At 36.9% G+C, this 21692-nt stretch overlaps 1 protein-coding gene across 5 annotated transcripts in view; it reads right to left on the bottom strand.

The window, feature by feature from the left end:
• Positions 1–21692, bottom strand: part of LRBA (LPS responsive beige-like anchor protein) — a 748625-nt gene that overhangs the window by 208618 nt on the left and 518315 nt on the right. For all 5 annotated transcript variants that reach the window (XM_040251453.1, XM_040251452.1, XM_040251455.1 and 2 more), the window contains exons 41-43: positions 19636–19753; positions 17672–17774; positions 2486–2601 (exon numbers count right to left, since the gene is read on the bottom strand). In XM_040251453.1, the coding sequence (XP_040107387.1) occupies positions 2486–2601; positions 17672–17774; positions 19636–19753 (337 nt within the window). The remainder of the gene's footprint in view (positions 1–2485; positions 2602–17671; positions 17775–19635; positions 19754–21692) is intronic.

The raw sequence follows: 21692 nt of genomic DNA, 5'->3' as shown, positions 1-21692 counted from the left end.
TCAACCAACCAACTAATAAACCAAGTTCAAGTGACTTAACCCGTGTGGGCATTCATTAGTCACCTGTAAAATGACGAGGTTATTCCAAATAACTCTGAAATTCCTGTGAAAGCTTTCAAATTCTATGCCCCTTTGAATATAATTCATGGCATCATTGAGGTTGCTTATTTAATTCCCAAATGATGCCACACAATCTTCTATGTTTCTTCTAAATCAAAGACATTCAATGACACATTTGGGTCTATTAACAATATGAATAAAGCAAAGGGTGAAGTAGCCCATCCATGTAGAAAGAGCAGCTTTCTGAATATCACCACTTTAGGGAGGCAGGCTCAGTAGGTGACATCACTGTTTCCAGAGTAAAAACACTGCCTCCACCATTTTATTAGTCTATAACCTATATTTACCTAGATTTAATGTAAACAAACTTTTATGGCTAACATACAAGGGAGACAAGTATATTAATATTGCTTGAATTCCTTTCTTACAGTGTATTCTATCCCCTTCTTTCCTTCCCAGTTCTCAAATATATACAGATGTCATATCAATATACAGCTCAGTATTACACTAGCTCTCCACACAGATTCTCAGTATCTAAGCCTTCCTCGTGATTTGATGTTTTTAACATTTTATTTCATTCTATTCATCATGAGCTTGAGGCCTATTAGTAACAGAGTTCTTCCTTGACTGACTTGAAAACAGTCTTACAAAATATGAATAATAGGATAATTTTAATTCATATGTAATTATCACACTTCATATTTCTGTCAGTTTTAATTTCTCCCAGAAAAAATAAATGAACTTAATAGCAAAAAGCAGCCTATTTTGATATCCCTTTTCTCTTGCATTTTTCTCTCCTTCTGATTGAGATCTTATCAACAGTAAGATAAGATCCGATATGAAGTTATCCTATATGCTTAAATAATCAAGTTTATTGTACCTACAGTAATAGAGTACATACCTGCTCATTAATTAAATGAAATTCAATATATAACTATGGAATGCCTGTGTTTAGTCGCTCAGTCATGTCCAACTCTTTGTAATCCTATGGACTGTAGCCCACCAGGCTCCTCTGTCCAGGGAGATTCTCCAGGCAAGTATACTAGAATGAGTTGCCATGCCCTCCTCCAGGGAATCTTTCCAGCCCCGGAATCGAAGCCAGGTCTCTGGCACTACAGGCAGATTCTTTACTGTCCTGAGCTACCAGAGAAGCTCAAGAATACTGGAGTGGGTAGCCTATCCCTTCTCCAGGGGAACTTCCCAACCCAGGAATTGAACCAGGGTCTCCTGAATAATTATAGGCAGATTCTTTACTATCTGAGCCACCAGGAAAGCCCAATCTACACCTAAGGTTCTCATTTAATCTCCAACCATTCAGTCCTTAAACTTTTTTGCTTATTTTGAAAATGAACTCCTATAAAGTAACCTGTAAGTTCTGAGATGCTAAAGCCTAAGGCATGACATGTATTCATTCTGAATTCCCCCTCACCTCTGAATCACATTCGATACAGAGGCCTACGCTTTTCCCTCTCCCTCTCCCGCTGTATCTCAAGCCATTTGTTTCAACTTAGTTCTCCTACTAAGTCTACAATTTCTGGGATCACTGATCCTCTTCTCTTCTTTAACAACTTTCCTCTCTCTTTTTGTCCTGCTCAAGAGCATTCCCCAGACCTTATCTCACTGCTTTCTGCATCATCTGGCTGGTAATCTCATCTCTATCTCTTGGTGATTAGTCTCTATGCATCTCTCTATGCAAATGAAACCCAATGTCCTTTCTCTAAGTTCCAAATGCCCTCTATCCTTCAGCATCTCCTTTTGATATATTGTGTGCCTTGCTAGCACAGTAAAATCATCATCTTTCTCTAGGTCAAATTTTTTCCTTCTTTTTCCTTTAATTGCACCATGGTTTCCCCCATGATTTAGAACAGAAGCCTGGAAGTCTTTTCTGACAGTTTCTTCTCATTTACTCCCAGCATTCAGTCTGCTGGACGGCAGATGGTTTGTACCTTGTAAATTCTTGTGTTATCTAATCCTTTGTTTTAATTCCTACTGTCACCTCTCTAATGCAGGCCCTCATTACTTTTTATGTGTAACTGTCTCCTAACTTTTGCTCTCTACATAGACTCTCTGCACCCTTCTTTACCCTTCACACTGCTTCCAACTGATATTGCTCATTTGTTCAGAAACTGTCAGAAACTTCCCTGTGAATTGACTGCTAGTTCCTCAAATTGAGAGAAAATCTTTCATAATGAATGTCTCCACACAATCTTTTTAGTTTTCATTTTCATCATACCCTTATGAATACATGTACACACACAATACATTAATAATTGTTCTTTAGCTATGTTTTTTCCTCATCTTCGTATGTTGCTTATGCTTTCAGCTTTACATGGAATGACTCCATTCATATGAACATTCAAAATAATCTAATAGCACAATTAATAACTTATCATTTGAAATAAATCAGCAAATAGGCTTAAATTACCTGCTATTGTGTTGAGAAACATCAAGTACTCAAAGTTTGAAATCTCCCTGTGTTGCCATCGCTGGGTCATATTAGAAGCTTTAAAAAGTTGACGTGGACTAGCTAATGAGATACGCCTGCAAGAAAAAGAATTTGATGTGGAATCAATTTAAACTTAAGATTAGTTATATCAATAATAAATCATGACTTCTGGGCTCATTCAAATTGATGTATTTATACTAATGAACGCTAGAGGTGTTTCAATCTACAATTAATGCTTAAACAAATGATTTGGATGAGCCACAGGTCTATTATCCATGTTCTATTCATTAAGGTAAGCTGTCATTACAAAACTATTATAATATCTAGCTCTATAAATTGATTAATAACAGTATGATTAATAATTCACTGCTTTACTGGTATAAGAGTTATTATAGTTACTAAGAAATACATATAAAATTGTATACACATCTTTATCAGTTTTTATAGCCATCTCTTAAAGTTAACACATTTGTACATTATTAATTTAAACATCATGTTTTTCATACCTATTGTAACAGAGGAAAGAGGATTCACTCTTCAGGTGCCTATTCATGGGTTGGGATAAAGGTAAGGGAAACTTTTTTTTATACCCTAACAATATACCAAGTTTTCTATTTTCTTAATGTAATATAAATACAAAAGGACACAACTGACCAACACTAAGTAGCAGTGGGAAATAGGTGGCAGGATTAAATGCCACATTTGGAGCCCAGAATCTCAGAGAATATGCTGTTCTTCCTACCACTAAGGACAAGATACCTATTTTTTTTAAGCTTAATTTACAAAGGTGTAATTTACACACCATAAAGTTTATGCATGTAAGTGGACTATTCAAGATTTTTAAAGTAAATTTCTAGAGTTGTGCAATTATCACCACAATGTATTTTGGAACATTTTGATCACCACAAAAAGTTGCCTTGTGCCTATCTGGAACTAACGCTTAATTCTACCCCTAGCTCTAAGCAACTATCAATCTGCTACCATCTGTATGAACTGGCCTTTTCTGAACATTTCAGACAAATGGAATCAGACATCATGTAATCTTTTGCATTAGGCTTCTTTCACCAACCATAATGTTTTTCAGATTGATCACTGTGGCAGCATGTATAAGCAGTTCATTTCTTTTGATTGCTAAGTAGTATTCCATTGTATGAATACAGAATACACCACATTTTAAAAATTCATTCACCAACGGATGGACATTTAAATTATTTCACTTTTTAGCTATTACAAAAAATGCTAATAGGAACATTCATGTACACGTCTTTGATAAACATATGGTTGTATTTCTTTGGGGTAGATTACTAGGAGTGAAACTGTTGGGCTGTACGCTAACTTTCTGAGAAACTGCCAAATGGTCTTCCATTATCCTTTCCAACAAACAATGATTGATATTTGAATTTTTCCACAGCTCTGCCAAAACTTACTATTGTATGTAATTTTGATTATAGCCATACTAGCAAGTGTAATGGAGAAGGAAATGGCAACCCACTCCAGTATTCTTGCCTGGAGAATCTCGTGGATAGAGCCTGGTGGGTTGCTGTCTACGGGGTCGCACAGAGGCAGGCACAACTGAAGCAACATAGCATGCATGCATGCACTGGAGAAGGAAATTGCAACCCACTCCAATATTCTTGCCTGGAGAACCCCAGGGACAGAGGAGAGTGGTGGGCTGCCATCTATGGGGTTGCATAGAGTCGGACATGACTAAAGCGACGTAGCAACAGCAGCAGCAGTGAGTGTAAACTGATATCTTATAATTTTAATGTACACTGTTGAATTTATTTTAATGTGCTACTTAGCCATTTGTTTTCTTTGAGGAAATTATTCAGATCTTTTCTTCATTAACTGGGTGGCTTCTTTCTTCCTATCAGTTCAGAACAGTCGCTCAGTCGTGTCCGTCTCTTTGCGACCCCATGAATCGCAGCACGCCAGGCCTCTGTCCTTCACCATCTCCCGGAGTTCACTCAAACTCATGTCCATCGAGTCTGTGATGCCATCCAGCCATCTCATCCTCTGTCATCCCCTTTTCCTCCTGCCCCTAATCCCTCCCAGCATCAGAGTCTTTTCCAGTGAGTCAACCCTTCGCATGAAGTGGCCGAAGTACTGGAGCTTCAGCTTTAGCATCATTCCTTCCAAAGAACACCCAGGGCTGATCTCCTTTAGAATGGACTGGTTGGATCTCCTTGCAGTCCAAGGGACTCTCAAGAGTCTTCTCCAACACCAAAGTTCAAAAGCATTAATTCTTCGGTGCTCAGCCTTCTTCACAGTCCAACTCTTACATCCATCCATGACCACAGGAAAAACCATAGCCTTGACTAGACGGACCTTTGTTGGCAAAGTAATGTCTCTGCTTTTCAATATGCTATCTAGGTTGGTCACAACTTTTCTTCCAAGGAGTAAGCGTCTTTTAATTTCATGGCTGCAGTCATCATCTGCAGTGATTTTGGAGCCCCCCAAAATAAAGTCTGACACTGTTTCCACCGTTTCCCCATCTATTTCCCATCAAGTGATGGGACCGGATGTCATGATCTTCGTTTTCTGAATGCTGAGCTTCAAGCCAACTTTTTCACTCTCCTCTTTCACTTTCATCAAGAGGTTTTTTAGTTCCTCTTCACTTTTTGCCGTAAGGGTGGTGTCATCTGCATATCTGAGGTTATTAATATTTCTCCTGGCAATCTTGATTCCAGCTTGTGCTTCTTCCAGCCCAGCCCACCATTTCTCACGATGTACTCTGCATATAAGTTAAATAAGCAGAGTGACAATATACAGCCTTGATGCACTCCTTTTCCTATTTGGAACCAGGCTGTTGTTCCATGTCCAGTTCTAAGTGTTGCTTCCTGACCTGCATATAGCTTTCTCAAGAGGCAGGTCAGGTGGTCTGGTATTCCCATCTCTTTCAGAATTTTCCACAGTTTATTGTGGTCCACACAGTCAAAGGCTTTGGCATAGTCAATAAAGCAGAAATACATGTTTTTCTGGAACTCTCTTGCTTTTTTGATGACCCAGCGGATGTTGGCAATTTGATCTCTGGTTCCTCTGCCTTTCCTAAAACCAGCTTGGACATCTGGAAGTTCACGGTTCACGTATTGCTGAAGCCCGGCTTGGAGAATTTTGAGCATTTCCTTACTAGTGTGTGAGATGAATGCAATTGTGCGGTAGTTTGAGCATTCTTTGGCACTGCCTTTCTTTGGGTTTGGAATGAAAACGGACCTTTTCCAGTCCTATGGCCACTACTGAGTTTTCCAAATTTGCTGGCATATTGAGTGCAGCACTCTCACAGCATCATCTTTCAGGATTTGAAATAGCTCATCTGGAATGCCATCACCTCCACCAGCTTTGTTCGTAGTGATGCTTTCTAAGGCCCACTTGACTTCACATTCCAGTGTGTCTGGCTCTAGGTGAGTGATCATACCATCGTGATTATCTTGGTCGTGAAGATCTTTTTTGTACAGTTCTTGTGTGTATTCTTGCCACCTCTTCTTAATATCTTCTGCTTCTGTAGGTCCATAGCATTTCTGTTCTTTATTGAGCTTATCTTTGCATGAAATGTTCCCTCTTTCATCCTATACTGAGTTTTAAAAGGTCTCTATACATTCTGGATACAGTTCCTTTACGAAATATATGATGCACAAAAATTTTCTCAGTCTGTGGCCTATCTTTTCATATATTTAAGTGATGTATTTAAAGCACAAACATTTTGAATTTTGATTAAATCCATTTTCTAATTCTTATGAACAGCGTGTTGATGTTCATTTTCTTGTCTGTGACTTTCCAATCATTATAGAAGTATTTATTTAAGTGCTGGCAACTTTGTTAAAAAGCAACTGACCATAAATGCAAGGGTTTAGTTTATGCGTTTATTCTCAATGTAGTTTCATTTTCTCAAGGTAGTTTCATTACCTTATATGCCTATCATTGGATAAATAGCACACATTCTGATGACTGTGGTTATGGTAAGTTTTGAAATCAGATAGTTTAAGTTTTCTAATTTTGTTCTTTTTCAAAATTGTTCTGGCAAATCTAGATTCATTGTATTTCAGCTGAATTTCTCTCAAAACGTGTACTAAATTTTGATAGGGATTGTGTTAAATGTATAGATCTGGGGAGAATTGACATCTTTATACTGAACCTTCTGATCCATGACTATGGAACATTTCCATCTATCGATGTTGTCTTTAATTCCTAACAGCCATTTGTTTTACATTTTTCATTGTAAAAACTGCACATGTCTTTGTCATCTAGGAAAAAGACATTTCTAATCTGGATGCCTTTGGTTTTCCCCGCCAGCCCTTCTTTTCTTATCACACAGGCTGAAATCCCCAATGTAATGTTAATAGAAGTGGTGACTTTCATGACCATAGGGCAAAGCATTCAGTCTCTAAACGTTAAGTATGGTGTAGCATGGGAAAAGTATGGGACTTTTTGGTGGCTGCTACTTACCTGTTTATCCTGTATTCCATTAACTATGTGCCTAATACTGATTTTCAGCTTTAAACCAATTTGAGTTCCTGTGATAAAACCCATATGGCTACTTTATAATCCTTTTTGTACATTGCTGGATTTGGTTTGGCAATATTTTGTAAAGCATTTTTGTATATGTTCATTAGGGTTATTAGTTTATAGTTTTTTCTTGTGACATCTTTGCCTGGCATTGATATTAGGGAAAAGACGGCCTCACAGAATGAGTTGGTAAGTGTTTCTTCCTGTATCTTCTGAATGAGTTTGTGAAGGCTTCGTATTTTTCTAATTTATCTGTTTAATAAGATTCATCAGTTAACCCATCTGGGCCTTGACTCTTCGGTAAGATTTCTGAATTCTAATCCAATGGACTGTCACAGGTCTATTCAGAGTTTTAACTTCTTCTTGAGTAAGTTTTGACAATTCTGACTGTCCAGGAACTTGCGCATCTCATCTCAACTGTCTTAATTTGTAAGCTGATCTTTCCTGCTAATGGTTTTCATTTCTACATGGTCAGCAGTGCAGCCCCTTCTTTCATTTCTGACTTTGGTAATTCATGTTACCTCTTTTGTTCATAGTTAGGCAAAGTATGTCAATTTTATTGAGATTTTCAAAGAATCAGCTTTGCAAAGTTCTAACCTGTTACATGTCCACAAATTCTTTGCTATTTTCTCTTTAAGAGAAGGAACTTGATTCTCCTGCCAAGGAGCCTGGGCTGTATTTAATAACTCTCCTGAAACAAATAAGATGTAGCAGAAATGATGGCTTGTGACTATCAAGGGCAGGTCATAAGAAGACATTGGGGCTTCTACCTCACTCTATCTACGATCAATTGCTCAAAGTCATGAACTCACTCAAAAGCAGCCTATGGTGAGGCAGGCTTGGCACAGACCAGAGTCCTACTGCCACGGGGCATGGGAGTATATCAGCTTACAAAGTCCTCTAGCCCAGGATGACTAGAACTCCTACTGATATTTTGGCTATTATCTGTTGATTCTATATCAGTTATCATGCATTTATAAGAAGATACTACCTAAAAAACCTGAATAAACACTAATCAAAAATAGCCCAAATCAGTACAAAATTAGGTATGTTAAAAGTAAACTGCAAGTTTCTACTGCTAATGCATTTCAATCAATATAAAAATCCCAGTGTTAAGTCTCTTCCTAGTTCTTAAATTAGCTAACTGAATTGTATTGATGAAAATTAACAACTACTAAGAAATAAAACCGGTAATGACCCTGCTTTTTAAATACAGACAACTGGCTAGCACACAGGAAAGAGAGAGAAAACCTGACACTCTTCCAATTCCCTGTACTGTGAGAGATGCTTTGGCATTTTAACATTCCTTTCACATAGTTATTAAGTTACTTTGAAAAATATAAATGCTAGTTATTAACTCCACATGTATATACAAAATTAATATTTGAACTCTGATTTACCAGAGGTTAAAGATAAAAGCTTTAATTAAATATATTGTATGCAAAATCCTTAACATATGGATTTGATATTGACATCAACAGAAAAAATTGCAACAAATATGACATAATAAAGCAAAGTCTAATCATTTTAATCAAAATTATAAAAAGTTTAATGATTTATTATACATATTAAATGATGGTACATTTGAAAATGGTTACAAAATGAGAACTTCTGTAACTTAGGTATTTTAAGCATGCAGAGCCTGTTTTTCACTGATCTTTGCTGAGATAAAACATAATATAATAACATCGACCATACTTGAGGGTATGGTTTAATAACTTTTGAATATACCTGTTTCTGTAACCAATCATCATAGAAACACTCCAAAAAGCTAGGTCCTTTATCCCAGTTCCTGGCTCTTGGTAACCAATGATCTGCTTTCTGTCCCTATACGGTTTTGTTTCTACAATAGTTTCATATAGACAGAATCATACAATTTCACATTATTTCTCAGCCACTTCATGCAAGGAGAATCACAGCCCATAACGGCCAGGAGGCCTGTGGCAAACAGCGCTGAGCTTCGTTTACTAATGATTCTGAGATGCACCCACGCTGCTGCACGTGTCAGCGGTCACCTCCTTTTTATTTCTTTTGAAATTTGTTTTATATCTTTTAATTAGATAATAAAAGTAGTGCACCTACATTTTTATGAATTGGAAAAATAAAGATTTTGGAAGTAGTTAAATCGAAACCTTAAATTCTATAATGTTGAGATAATTGCTAATGCTTTTTTTTTAATTGAAGTGTAGTTGATTTACAATATTGGGTTAGTTTCAGGTGTACAGCAAAGTGATTCAGTTATACCTATGTAAATATTTTTCATATTATTTTCCGTTATACGTTAGTATAAGATACTGAATATAGCTACCTGTGATACACAATAAGTCTGTGTTGTTAATTTTATATATAATAGCGTCAATCTGTTAATCTCAGGCTCCAAATTTATCCTCCCATCACCTTTCTGTTTTGGTGACCATAAGTTTGCTTTTTATGTTTTTGAGTCTGTGTTGCTGTTTTGTAAATAACTTCTGTACAGCATTTCATTGTATGGATGCACTACAATCTACTGATCCATTTACAGTTGACGGACTAGAAATGTTTCACTTTGGGACTACGTGAATAACACTGCTATTAATATTTGCTTACAAGTGAATGTGTGTACATATATTTTCATTATTCTCTATAATCACCTAGGAGTGGAACCGAAAGGACATAAATTAAGTATATAGTAGATAGTAAACTTAATAAGAAAACTGCCAAACTTTCCAAGTGACTATATTAACTTGCATTCCTACTAGCATGGCTCTAGAGTTTCTGATGCTGATTTCACACTATTTAACTATTTGTTTATAAAACTCAGGTTTACCGATTTCTTTACACTGTGTAAAATTCATCCTTTTTAGGTGTTCAACGCAATGAGTTTTGCCAAACAAACACAGTCGGGAAACACAACAGTCAAGACAGGAAATATTTCCATGTTATCAAAAACTTTCCTCACACTCTTTTGTAACTAATAGCACCTTTTCAATTTCAGTCTCTTGAAACCATTGATCTGATTTTTGTCCAAGTAGTTTCATTTTTTCCAAAATGTGATATAAATGGAATCACACTATACACAGATTGTATATACTGTATACAATCCCACTATACAAACAGTTGGCTTCTTTCACCTAGCACCATACTTTTTATTGTAAACTTCTTTATTTTGTATCGGGATATAGCTGATTAACAATTTTACGACAGTTTCAGGTAGACAGCAAAGGGACTCAGCCATACATATAAATGTGTCCATTCTTGCCCAAACTCCCCATCCACCCAGGCTGCCACATGACATTCCATGTGCTATATAGTAGGGCTTTGCTGGTTATCCACTTAAATATAGCAGTGTGTACATGTCCACCCCAAACTCTGAAACTATGCTGGTCCCCCATCCTTCCCCTTGGCAACCCTAAGTTCATTTATATCATTTCTTTTTAGATTCCACATATACAGGATGTCAGGCTTCCCTGATAGCTCAATTGGCAAAGAATCTGTCTGAAATGCAGGAGACCCTGGTTCAACTCCTGGGTCGGGAAGCTCCGCTGGAAAAGGGATAGGCTACCCACTCCAGTCGGTGAAGGCAATGGCACCCCACTCCAGTACTCTTGCCTGGAAAATCCCATGGGTGGAGGAGCCTGGTAGGATGCAGTCCATGGGGTCGCGAAGAGTCGGACATGACTGAGCGACTTCGCTTTAACTTTTCAGTTTCATGCACTGGAGAAGGAAATGGCAACCCACTCCAGTGTTCTTGCCTGGAGAATCCCAGGGACAGTGGACCTTCATGGGCTGCCGTCTATGGGGTCGCACAGAGTCGGACACGACTGAAGCGACTTAGCAGCAGCAGCAACCCACTCCAGTATTCTTGGGCTTCCCAGGTGGATCAGCTGGTAAAGAATCTGTCTGCAATGTGAGAGACCTGGGTTTGATCCCTGGGTTGGGAAGATACCCTGGAGAAGGGAAAGGCTACCCACTCCAATATTCTGGCCTAGAGAATTCCATGGACTGTATAGTCCATGGGGTTGCAAAGAGTCAGACATGACTGAGCGACTTTCCCTTTCCCTTTATAGGGGATGTCATACAATAAATGTACCCTTCCTGTCTGACTTGCTCAGTATGACACTCTACAGGTCCATCCATGTTGCTGAAAATGGCATTATTTCATTCTTGGTAATGGCTGAGTAATACTCCATTGTACATATGCACGACATCTTTATCCACTCCTCTGCCAATGGATATTTAGGTTGCTTCCAGGAACAGGGTTACAATGAACACTGGGGTGCATGTACGCTTTTGTATCATCTATTTCTCTACATATTTGCCCAGGGGTAGGATTGCAGGGTCATATGATAGCTGTTTATTTAGGTTTTTAAGGAATCTCCATATTGTTCTCCATAGAAGCTGTGCCAATTTACATTCCCACCAACAGTATAGAAGAGTTCCTTTCTCTCCACACCCTCTCTGGCATTGACTGTTTGGGGACTTTTTGATGATGGCCATTCTGTCCAGTGTGATGTGAGACTTCATCGTAGCTTTGATTTCCATTTCTCTAATAACAAGTGATGATGAACATCTTTTCATGAATCTCTTGCCCACCTGTGTGTCTTCTCTGGAGAAATGTCTATTTATGTCTTCTACCAATTTTTTGATTAGGTTGTTTCTTTTGATACCGTCATACTTTTAAAATTCATTCACATTGTTCTGTATATTGGTGATTGCTCCTCTTTATTGCTGAGTAGTACATCCTGTTGTATGAATCCGTCCATTCACGAGTAGATGACCATGTTAGCTAGTCCCAATTTTCTGTTCATAGCTGTATCAACATTTGTGAATAGGTCACTGTATGAATACACATATTTTCATTACTCTAGGGTAAATGCCTTTGAGTGATACTACCAAGAGATAGTTCATGCATGGGGTCTTCTGAAGGAGGTCCACATTATCTTCATTACCTCCATCATAGTTTGGTCCCAGGTAAATAGCAGAGAGGGAACACAGCTCCACCCATCAACAGAAAATAGGATTAAAAATTTACTGAGCATGGACCTATAAGAACAAGACCCAGTTTCCCCCTCAGTCAGTCTTTGCAATCAGGAATCTTCCCTAATCCACTTATTTTGCTCCAACAGCAGGCAGACAGACTGAAAACCACAACCACAGAAAACTAACAAATCTAATCACCTGGACCACAGCCTTGTCTAACTCAATGAAACTATGAGCCATGCCATGTAGGGCCACCCAAGACAGATGGGTCATAGCAGAGAGTTCGGACAAAATGTGGTCCACTGGAGAAGGGAATGGCAAACCACTTCAGTATTCTTACCTTGACAACCCCATGAACAGTATGAAAAGGTAAAAGGATACTGAAAGATGAACTCCCCAGGTCACAGGTGCCCAATATGCTACTGGAGATCAGTGGAGAAATAACTCCAGAAAGAATGAAGAGACGGAGCCAAAGCAAAAACTACACCCAGTTGTAGATGTGACTGGTGATGGAAACAAGTTTCAAAGCTGTAAAGACAATATTGCATAGGAACCTGGAATGTTAGGTCCATGAATCAAAGCAAATTGCAAGTGGTCAAACAGGAGATAACAAGAGTGAACATCGACATTCTAGGAATCAGTGAACTAAAATGGACTGGAATGGGTGAATTTAACTCAGATGACCATTATATCTACTACTGCAGGCAGGAATCCCTCAGAAGAAATGGAGTAGCCATCATAGTCAACAAGAGAGTCTAAAATGCAGTACTTAGATGCAATCTCAAAAACAATTATATTTATTCGTTTCCAAGGCAAACCATTCAATATCATGGTAATCCAAGCCTACGCCCTGACCAGTAATGCTGAAGAAGCTGACGTTGAATGGTTCTATGAAGACCTACAAGACCTTCTACAACTAACATCCAAAAAAGATGTCCTTTTCATTATAGGCGACTGGAATGTAAAAGTAGGAAGTCAAGAAACACCTGGAGTAACAGGCAAATTTGGCCTTGGAGTACAGAATGAAGCAGGGCAAAGACTAATAGAGTTTTGCCAAGAGAACGCACTGGTCATAGCAAACACCCTCTTCCAACAACACAAAAGAAGACTCTACACATGGACATTACCAGATAGTCAACACTAAAATCAGACTGATTATATTCTTTGCAGCCAAAGGTGGAGAAGCTCCATACAGCCAGCAAAAATAAGACCAGGAGCTGAGTGTCGCTCAGATCATGAACTCCTTACTGACAAATTCAGACTTAATTTGAAGAAAGTAGGGAAAACCACTGGATGATCCAGGTATGACATAAATCAAATCCCTTACGATTACACAGTGGAATAAGAAATAGATTTACAGGACTAGATCTGATAGATAGAGTGCCTGATGAACTATGGTTTGTGAAGGTTTGTGACACTGTACAGGAGACAGGGATCAAGACCACCCCCAAGGAAAAGAAATGCTAAAAAGCAAAATGGATATCTGAGGAGGCCTTAAAATAGCTGTGAAAAGAGACCGGAAAAGCAAAGGAGAAAAGGAAAGATATACCTATTTGAATGCAGAGTTCCAAAGAATAGCAAGGAGATATAAGAAAGCCTTCCACAGTGATCAATGCAAACAAATAGAGGAAAACAATACAATGGGAAAGACTAGAGATCTCTTCAAGAAAATTAGAGATACCAAGGGATCATTTCATACAAAGATGGGCTCAATAAAGGACAGAAATGATATGGACCTAACAGAAGCAAAAGATATTAAGAAAAGGTGGCAAGAATACACAGAAGAACTATACAAAAGAGACCCTCATGAGCCAGATAATCACAATGGTGTGATCACTCACCAAAAGCCAGACATCCTGGAATGAGAAGTCAAGTGGGCCTTAGGAATCATCACTACAAGTGGAGGTGATGCAATTCCAGTTTAGCTATTTCATCCAATTAGCTATTTCATCTAACCTAAAAGATGATGCTGGGAAAGTGCCTCACTCAATATGTCAGCAAATTTGGAAAACTCAGCAGTGGCCATAGGACTGGAAAAGGTCGGTTTTCAAAGAAAGGCAATGCCAAAGAATGCTCAAACTACCACACAATTGCACTCATCTCACACACTAGCAAGGTAATGCTCAAAATTCTCCAAGCCAGGCTTCAACAATATGTAAACCATGAACTTTCAGATGTTTAAGCTGGTTTTTTAGGAACCAGATATCAAATTGTCAACATCCGCTGGATCATCAAAAAAAAAGCAAACAAGTTCCAGAAAAACATCTATTTCTGCTTTATTGACCACGCCAAAGCCTTTGACTGTGTGGATCACAATAAACTATGGAAAATTCTGAAGGAGATGGGAATACTAGACTACCTGACTTGCCTCTTGAGAAATCTGTATGCAGGTCAAGAAGCAACAGTTAGAACTGACATGGAACAACAGACTAGTTCCAAATAGGAAAAGGAGTACGTCAAGGCTGTATATTGTCACCCTGCTTATTTAACTTCTATGCAGAGTACATCATGAGAAACACTGGGCTGGAAGAAGCACAAGCTGCACTCAAGACTGCCGGGAGAAATATCAATAACCTCAGATAAGCAGATGACACCACCCTTATGGCAGAAAGTGAAGAAGAACTGAAGAGCCTCTTGATGAAAGTGAAAGAGGAGAGTGAAAAAGTTGGCTTAAAGCTCAACATTCAGAAAACTAAGATCATGGCATTCAGTCCCATCACTTCATGGGAAATAGATGGGGAACAGTGGAAATAGTGTCAGACTTTATATTTTTGGGCTCCAAAATCACTGCAGATGGTGACTGCAGCCTTGAAATTAAAAGATGTTTGCTCCTTGGAAGAAAAGCTATGACTAACCTAGACAGCATATTGAAAAGCAAAGACATTACTTTGCCAACAAAGATCCATCTAGTCAAGGCTATGGTTTTTCCAGTGGTCATGTATGGATGTGAGAGTCAGACTACAAAGAAAGCTGAGCACCAATTGATGCTTTTGAACTGTGGTGTTGGAGAAGACACTTGAGAGTCCCTTGGACTGCAAGGAGATCCAGCCAGTCCATTCAAATGGAGATCAGTCCTGAGTGTTCATTGGAAGGACTGATGCTGAAGGTGAAACGCCAATACTTTGGTTACCTAATGCAAAGAGCTGACTCACTGGAAAAGACCCTGATGCTGGGAGAGATTGGGGGCAAGAGGAGAAGGGGACGACAAAGGATGAGATGGCTGGATGGCATCACCGACTCAATGGACATGAATTTGAGTAAACTCCAGGAGTTGGTGATGGACATGGAAGCCTGGCGTGCTGCAGTCCATGCGGTTGCAAAGAGTTGAACACCCTTGAGCAACTGAATTGAACTGGGAGGTATGGTAACTATGGTTAATAATATGAAACTCCAAAACTGCTTACTTTCCCATCAATATGTGAAGTTCCAGTTACTTTGCATTCTTATTAGTTCCTGTTATTATCATTTTTTAAGAAGTCATTCTAATAGGTGTGCCACGGGATCTCACCGTGGTTTTAAAATGGTATCATCATTTCCTTGATGACTAATGATGTTTGGTATCTTTTCATGTGCTTGCTATTTATATCTAGTCTTTGCTGACGTATCTGCTCAAATCTCCTATTTTTTTCAAACAGATTGCTTGTCTTATAATTAAATGGAAGAGTTTCTTACATATCCTTTATCATGTATAAGTTGTACCAATATTTCAACCCAATCTATAACATACCTTTTCATTTTCTTGAGTATCTTTTAAAATGAAATGTTTTTAATATGAAACGCCAATAAGTGGTTTCTTAAAATCTTATTTAAGAAGTCTTTGCCTAACACAAGGTCACAAAGATTTCTCTCCTCTGTTTTCTTTAAGAAGTTATACTTTAGCACTTATGCTTAGGTTATTTATACTTGAGTTAATTTGAGTTAACTTATGTTACATTTTTAGTTAATGTTACATTTTGAGAAAAAGGGTGAGGTAGGCTTTTTTTTTTGGTTTGTCTTTTTGTTTCTCTTTTTTTGTTGAAAAAACTATCTTTTCCCATCAACATATCTTGATACCTTTGTTGAAAATCAAATTGCTCATTTATGGATGGGCCTATTTCTGGACAATATTATATTCCATTGCTCTATAAGTCTATTTTACAAAAATATGAAACTCTACTAGTGAATGTAATTTTATATTAAGTCTTGAAATCAGGTAAAGTCCTTCAACTTTTTCTATTTCAAATTTATCTTAGCAATTCTAGATATTTGCATTTCCACTTAAATTTTAGAATCAGCTTGTCAATTTCTCCAAAACAGTCTTCTAGAATTTTGGATAGGCTTGCTTTGAACCTACAGATCTGTTTGGAGAAAACTAACATCTTTCTTACATTGAGTCTTCCAATTCATGAACATGGTATAGTACAATTTTTCATTTTTAGGTTTCTTTCATTTTCCTAAACTGTGTTTGTAGTTTTCAGGGAATAATTCTTAATATATTTGCAAATATACCCATTGTTATTTAATTTTTTATATTATTTAAACCATACTTTAATTTCAGTTTCCAATTGTTCATTGCTATATAAGAATAAAAGTATGTCTGTTGCAAAATCATTTATTTTCTAATAGCTTTTTTCCTTTTTGAAAATTTTTGCAGTTTCCTCAGTAATTTCACATTAAGTATATATACTAATAAAGATAGTTTCACTTTTTCATTTTTAATCAAGATGGTCTTTAATTTCCTTTCTGGAAAAGCCTTTTTGTGGATTTGGAATTCAGGTAATGCTGGCTTACAGGATTACTTGGGAAATTTATCCTTCTTTTCTATTCTCTGTAAGAGTTTTCTGAGAAATTCTGTTACTTCATTAAACATTTGATAAAATTTGCCAGTGAAACCATTTGAGCTAGGTATTTTCTCTGTTAGAAGGTTTTAAGCTACAAATTCAATTTCCTCAGTAAAGTTATTAAGGCTATTCACTTTCATTAGTGAGATTTTACAGTTTGTATCTTTCATGAATCTGCCGATTCACCTAAGTTGTCTGCTGCTGCTGCTGCTGCTGCTGCTGCTACGTCGCCCCAGTCGTGTTCGACTCTGTGCAACCCCATTGATGGCAGCCCACCAGGCTCCCCCGTCCCTGGGATTCTCCAGGCAAGAACACTGGAATGGGTTGCCATTTCCTTCTCCAGTGCATGAAAGTGAAAAGTGAAAATGAAGTTGCTCAGTCCGACTTAACGACCCCATGGACTGCAGCCTACCAGGCTCCTCCATCCATGGGATTTTCCAGGCAAGAGTACTGGAGTGGGGTGCCACTGCCTTCTAAATTTGTTCATAATATTTCCTTATTTTTAAAATATCTATAGGATCTGTAGTTATATTCCTTCTCTGATATTGGCATTTTGTGTCTTTTGTCATAAGCCTTATATAGATATTTATTACTCTTATTAATCTTTTCAGAGAAATAATTTTTCATTGCATTGATTTTTCTTTATTGTTTTTCTTTCCCTTTTCACTGATGTTCTGATTTTATTGCTTTCTTTTTTCAGATTAGTTTCATTTACACTTGTTCCTCTTTTTTGAGCTTCTTCAGACAGAAGTTCAGTTGACTCAAAATACACTAACAAACACCATTTACAATGAAGCATAAAACAGAAGGCCATGCATTTCAAAACAAATTAGAAGAATATTATTACAGATTATTTCCGTATGTTTTTCATATAAAATAGTACCTGGTTTGAGGCAATCCAAAACTGGTTCCAATGCCAACACGAGGTAGATAGTTAACCACTTTCTTTACTGTTGCAGGGTCTGGGAAGTTGAACATTATAGCAACTAGGAAAAATAATTTTTAAAAGTCAGAATGAAATATGAGTGCCTTTCTGAAAAACGGATTTCTTGGTACAGTAAAATGCTTACTCTTAGTCCAGGTATCTACTCAATAGAAGTTTTATAGTATTAGTTTTATCATAGTATATATGAAGTTTAAGCATTAATATGCCAGAGATGATATTTTTTCTACTCATAGAATGTTCCTTCTCTATTGTTGCATTACTGTGACATGAAGTTGAGATTTTATCTAGCTACAATTCTGAATTTACAAAGTTGAATTTTGGCAAGTTAAAAATATACCTATAAATTTCTATAAAAAATTTAAGATTATATACTTAACAATCTAATATACTTAACCTATAACTACTAAATTGTGAGTTGTATTTACTTCTAATCAACAACTTAAAAAATATTCTCTTGTAATTTATACAAATTCTTGTATTTTCTTGTAGTCTATGTAATTATTATATAAACATATAACACAGTGCTTTTTGTTTATGCTTTGTATGTTCACATAATCCAGAACAATGTGTGACCTGAAGAAAATTTTTTCCTCCATGGTCAATAATCACATGTTTTTTAATCATTTCTATTTGAATAATTACATACTTTGAGAACATTATATATAACTGCAGATATCATAACTGTACATCATATATATGAATACACTCAGTATATAAATTTTAATTTATGACAGTGATGTACAAAATTTTATCCTTAAAATGTATGACAATAACAAAGTCATAAAATCATGGCAGAGATTTAGAAGATAGTATTTTGGTTAGTCCTGAAATTTAAAAAAAAATTACGGCAGGTGACCAAGGCCATAAGGAAAAGGCAATAGAAAAACACACAAAGATACACAGCAAAGATGCTTAAGAAATTTTAAAGAAGGAAAATAAATAAGATGAGCAAGTAATAAATATTGTGAGTAATAAATAAATAAACCCCTTTGGGACAGCAAGAATGTAGACTGAACTAAAGTGTAAAACATTCACTCGATTATTCACCTGAAAGAAGAATGTTTACATTAGAAAGAGTGGTAAGTGTGTAGAAGACCAAATATGAAAGGAAAAAACATCTTTTCCTAAAGAAATCTGTACCCCGAAAGACACATGATTTCATTAAAAAAAGAAAGTATGCATGGAATATACATTATGTGCAGATTTTTAAATGAAAACTTGTAGATTATAGAAAGAGAAAATATGAAAACTTAAAAATCTACTTAAATAAAATAAGCATGTACAATAAATCACAAGATTTTACCTATTCTCACTTGTAAACCTCCACTCATACCCCACAATGCTTTCCCTTCAAGTTCACCTTGTCCCTCCTTCTAATCCTAATGAATTTCACCAAGCTCAATTCTAAACCCACAAATTCAATTTTAGTTCTTTCAAGAATGAGGTAATACAAAGCAACCCGGGACAGTTCAGTACCATCTTCTGATGGTCCTTTATAAATGGCAATAGATTAGACAAAAAAATTAAATAAATGTATGAATTATTTGATTACCCTCTCCCCTCTTGAAATGCAGCCACCTTTCAGAAGGAGTTTAAGCATCAGAGCACTGCTGAGGATACCAAAACTCTACAACTGATTAAATGGGTACTTATCCCCCATATTTATAAAGTCCTGCACTAATCTGTGATTTGGCCAGAAAAATAAGATACTGGAGATAATTCTAAGAATAACCAAAGGGTATAAACTATGAAGATGCATGTAGTTCAAAAAAGAGGTCAGTAATGCAGAGAGTAGGCTACACAATTCTATCCAAATGGAAACAATATGGTATGTTCAAAATGAAATCTTAGGGAGATGGAGGTTAGCTCTGTAACAACATACATCTGCAACATCATCTCACCTCTGTTTGCCATAAAGATCTCCAGGGCTGTATTTTGCAAAAGATAACGACGAGAAAAGATCGATCGTATCTCTGAGAACAGCCATTTCCCATGCAGCCCTTCTGTATATGCCAGGATCTAGTGAAGAAAAAGAGAATCCTGAGTAAGTATTATAGAATCTTTCTGTTCTTTCCCCCAATTAAAACACAGAAGTCCTCATTAAGAAAAATAATTTCTAAGAAATGAATAAACAGTTACTGAAATAATTTGGAGTAATTGCAATAATAATTGCAATCTAAAAACTAGATTGCAATGCATGAAAAAGATGTTTAAATGAAACAGCAGAACAAAACTGTAGCACATCTATTTTATATTTGGGGGCTTTTTAAGGCAATGATGTCATCTATTGTTTTCCAGGAAATATATATAGCATTACTGATTGATTTTTAAGTCATATTATAGAAATACAATATTAGACAAACTTTAAAAAGAAGAAAGACCTCAAAAGAATGTCCTACACGCTTATAGATCACATATAAAATTCAGTTTCATATAACATATCCAAAAATACTTTTTATATACTTTAAAATTACAAATTTAAGTTCATAACTTCAAAAAATCACAGTAATAGGGTCACTGTTAAGGCAACAGTCACTCATTCAGAAAGCACAAAGACTGACTGTATAAGAGGTTAAGCATCATTTTGTCATTGAAGCTAAACACAAACCTGCGAATGAACTCAGCATAATCTCTCTATGGAGTAAGTGGTTGTCAGAGTAACTTGTTACAAATTCTTGTCATCCCATGTGACAGACGCAATGGCTTAGAATTCTTTGCAAACTCAAAGTAATCCTGTCTTTAGTACTAAGCCACTTTGTTGCTTTGTTATTCAAGCTTTGTTTTTTAAAAAGTTCATTTCAAAAGCTTAATTACGAAGGTGTTAAAGGAAAACCAGATTTGGAATTTCTCCACACTAGTACTTCACAGAATATTAATAAATAAAATGAGATGGATGTGCTATCAAATACTGATGAAAATTCATGAAAGCAAATTAAGTTAAACAACTAAGATAAATCTCTCAAAAGTAACCACCATTAAAAAATACAAATAAAATGACATTTGTATATGATATTGCATTGTAAGGACAAAAATGAGATAAGTAAAGAGGAAAAATAATGAATGTTAAGAATTTATCCTACATAAATGCTGTCCGCTTTATATTTCCATTTTCTAGATCTTAATTATAAAAAATCTATAATACTTAATGCAAAATACAGGGTTTCTGTTGTCTTTTTTTAAAGAGGGCAACATTAGTTAATTCACTAAACATGTATTTAGATTTTTCTACAGAAAATATTCTATTTCTGGTACCACAGCGTCTAGAAATGAAAGAAGGGGCACAACCCCTAGGTTCAGTATTTTCTGAAAAACCAAACAATTCAAAATTCCAAACTGATTACACTTTCAGTTTTAAAACAGGTGAGAAAGAAAATCCTTCAAACTCTTCCATACAATCAATACCTATGTACATAAGATCAAGAGAGACTAACAGAAAAGAGGACAAAACACTGATACTACTCAAGATTTTTTCTAACCGACTGTCACTTGTACCCCTTTCTCTCACCATAACCAGAAGATCCTAGGCTCCAGAGTTTGCGGTGGCCTCCTGACTAGTCTCTCTCCTTCTAATCTCACCTGGAGAATCTACGACAACCAGAGTCAGATAAGATAGCTCTTTAAATGTAAATCAGGTTGTACCTCCTGGCTCCGCAATGCTGCACAGTAAACTCAGCGCTGCGCAGTCGCTGTAGTCGTGTCCAACCCTGTGCAACGCTATGGACTGCAGCCCGCCAGGCTCCTCTGTCCATGGGGTTCTCCGGGCAGGAATACTGGAGTGGGCTGCCATTCCCTTCTCCAGGGGACCTTCCCGACCCTGGGACGGAACCTGGCATCTCCGACATCTCCTGCACTGCAGGCAGATTCTCTACTGCTAGCGGCAGCTGGGAATCCCAATAAACGCTGAAGTTCTTCATAATTGCTTATAAAGCCTTATATCTGGGATTGTCTGATGAGCCCA

Source organism: Oryx dammah, unplaced genomic scaffold (genome assembly GCF_014754425.2).
Source record: "Oryx dammah isolate SB20612 unplaced genomic scaffold, SCBI_Odam_1.1 HiC_scaffold_12, whole genome shotgun sequence".
In the NCBI taxonomy this organism is placed as follows: domain Eukaryota; kingdom Metazoa; phylum Chordata; class Mammalia; order Artiodactyla; family Bovidae; genus Oryx; species Oryx dammah.
The sequence above is the reverse complement of the archived record's forward strand: the minus strand, read 5'-3'. Positions and strand labels throughout refer to the sequence as shown.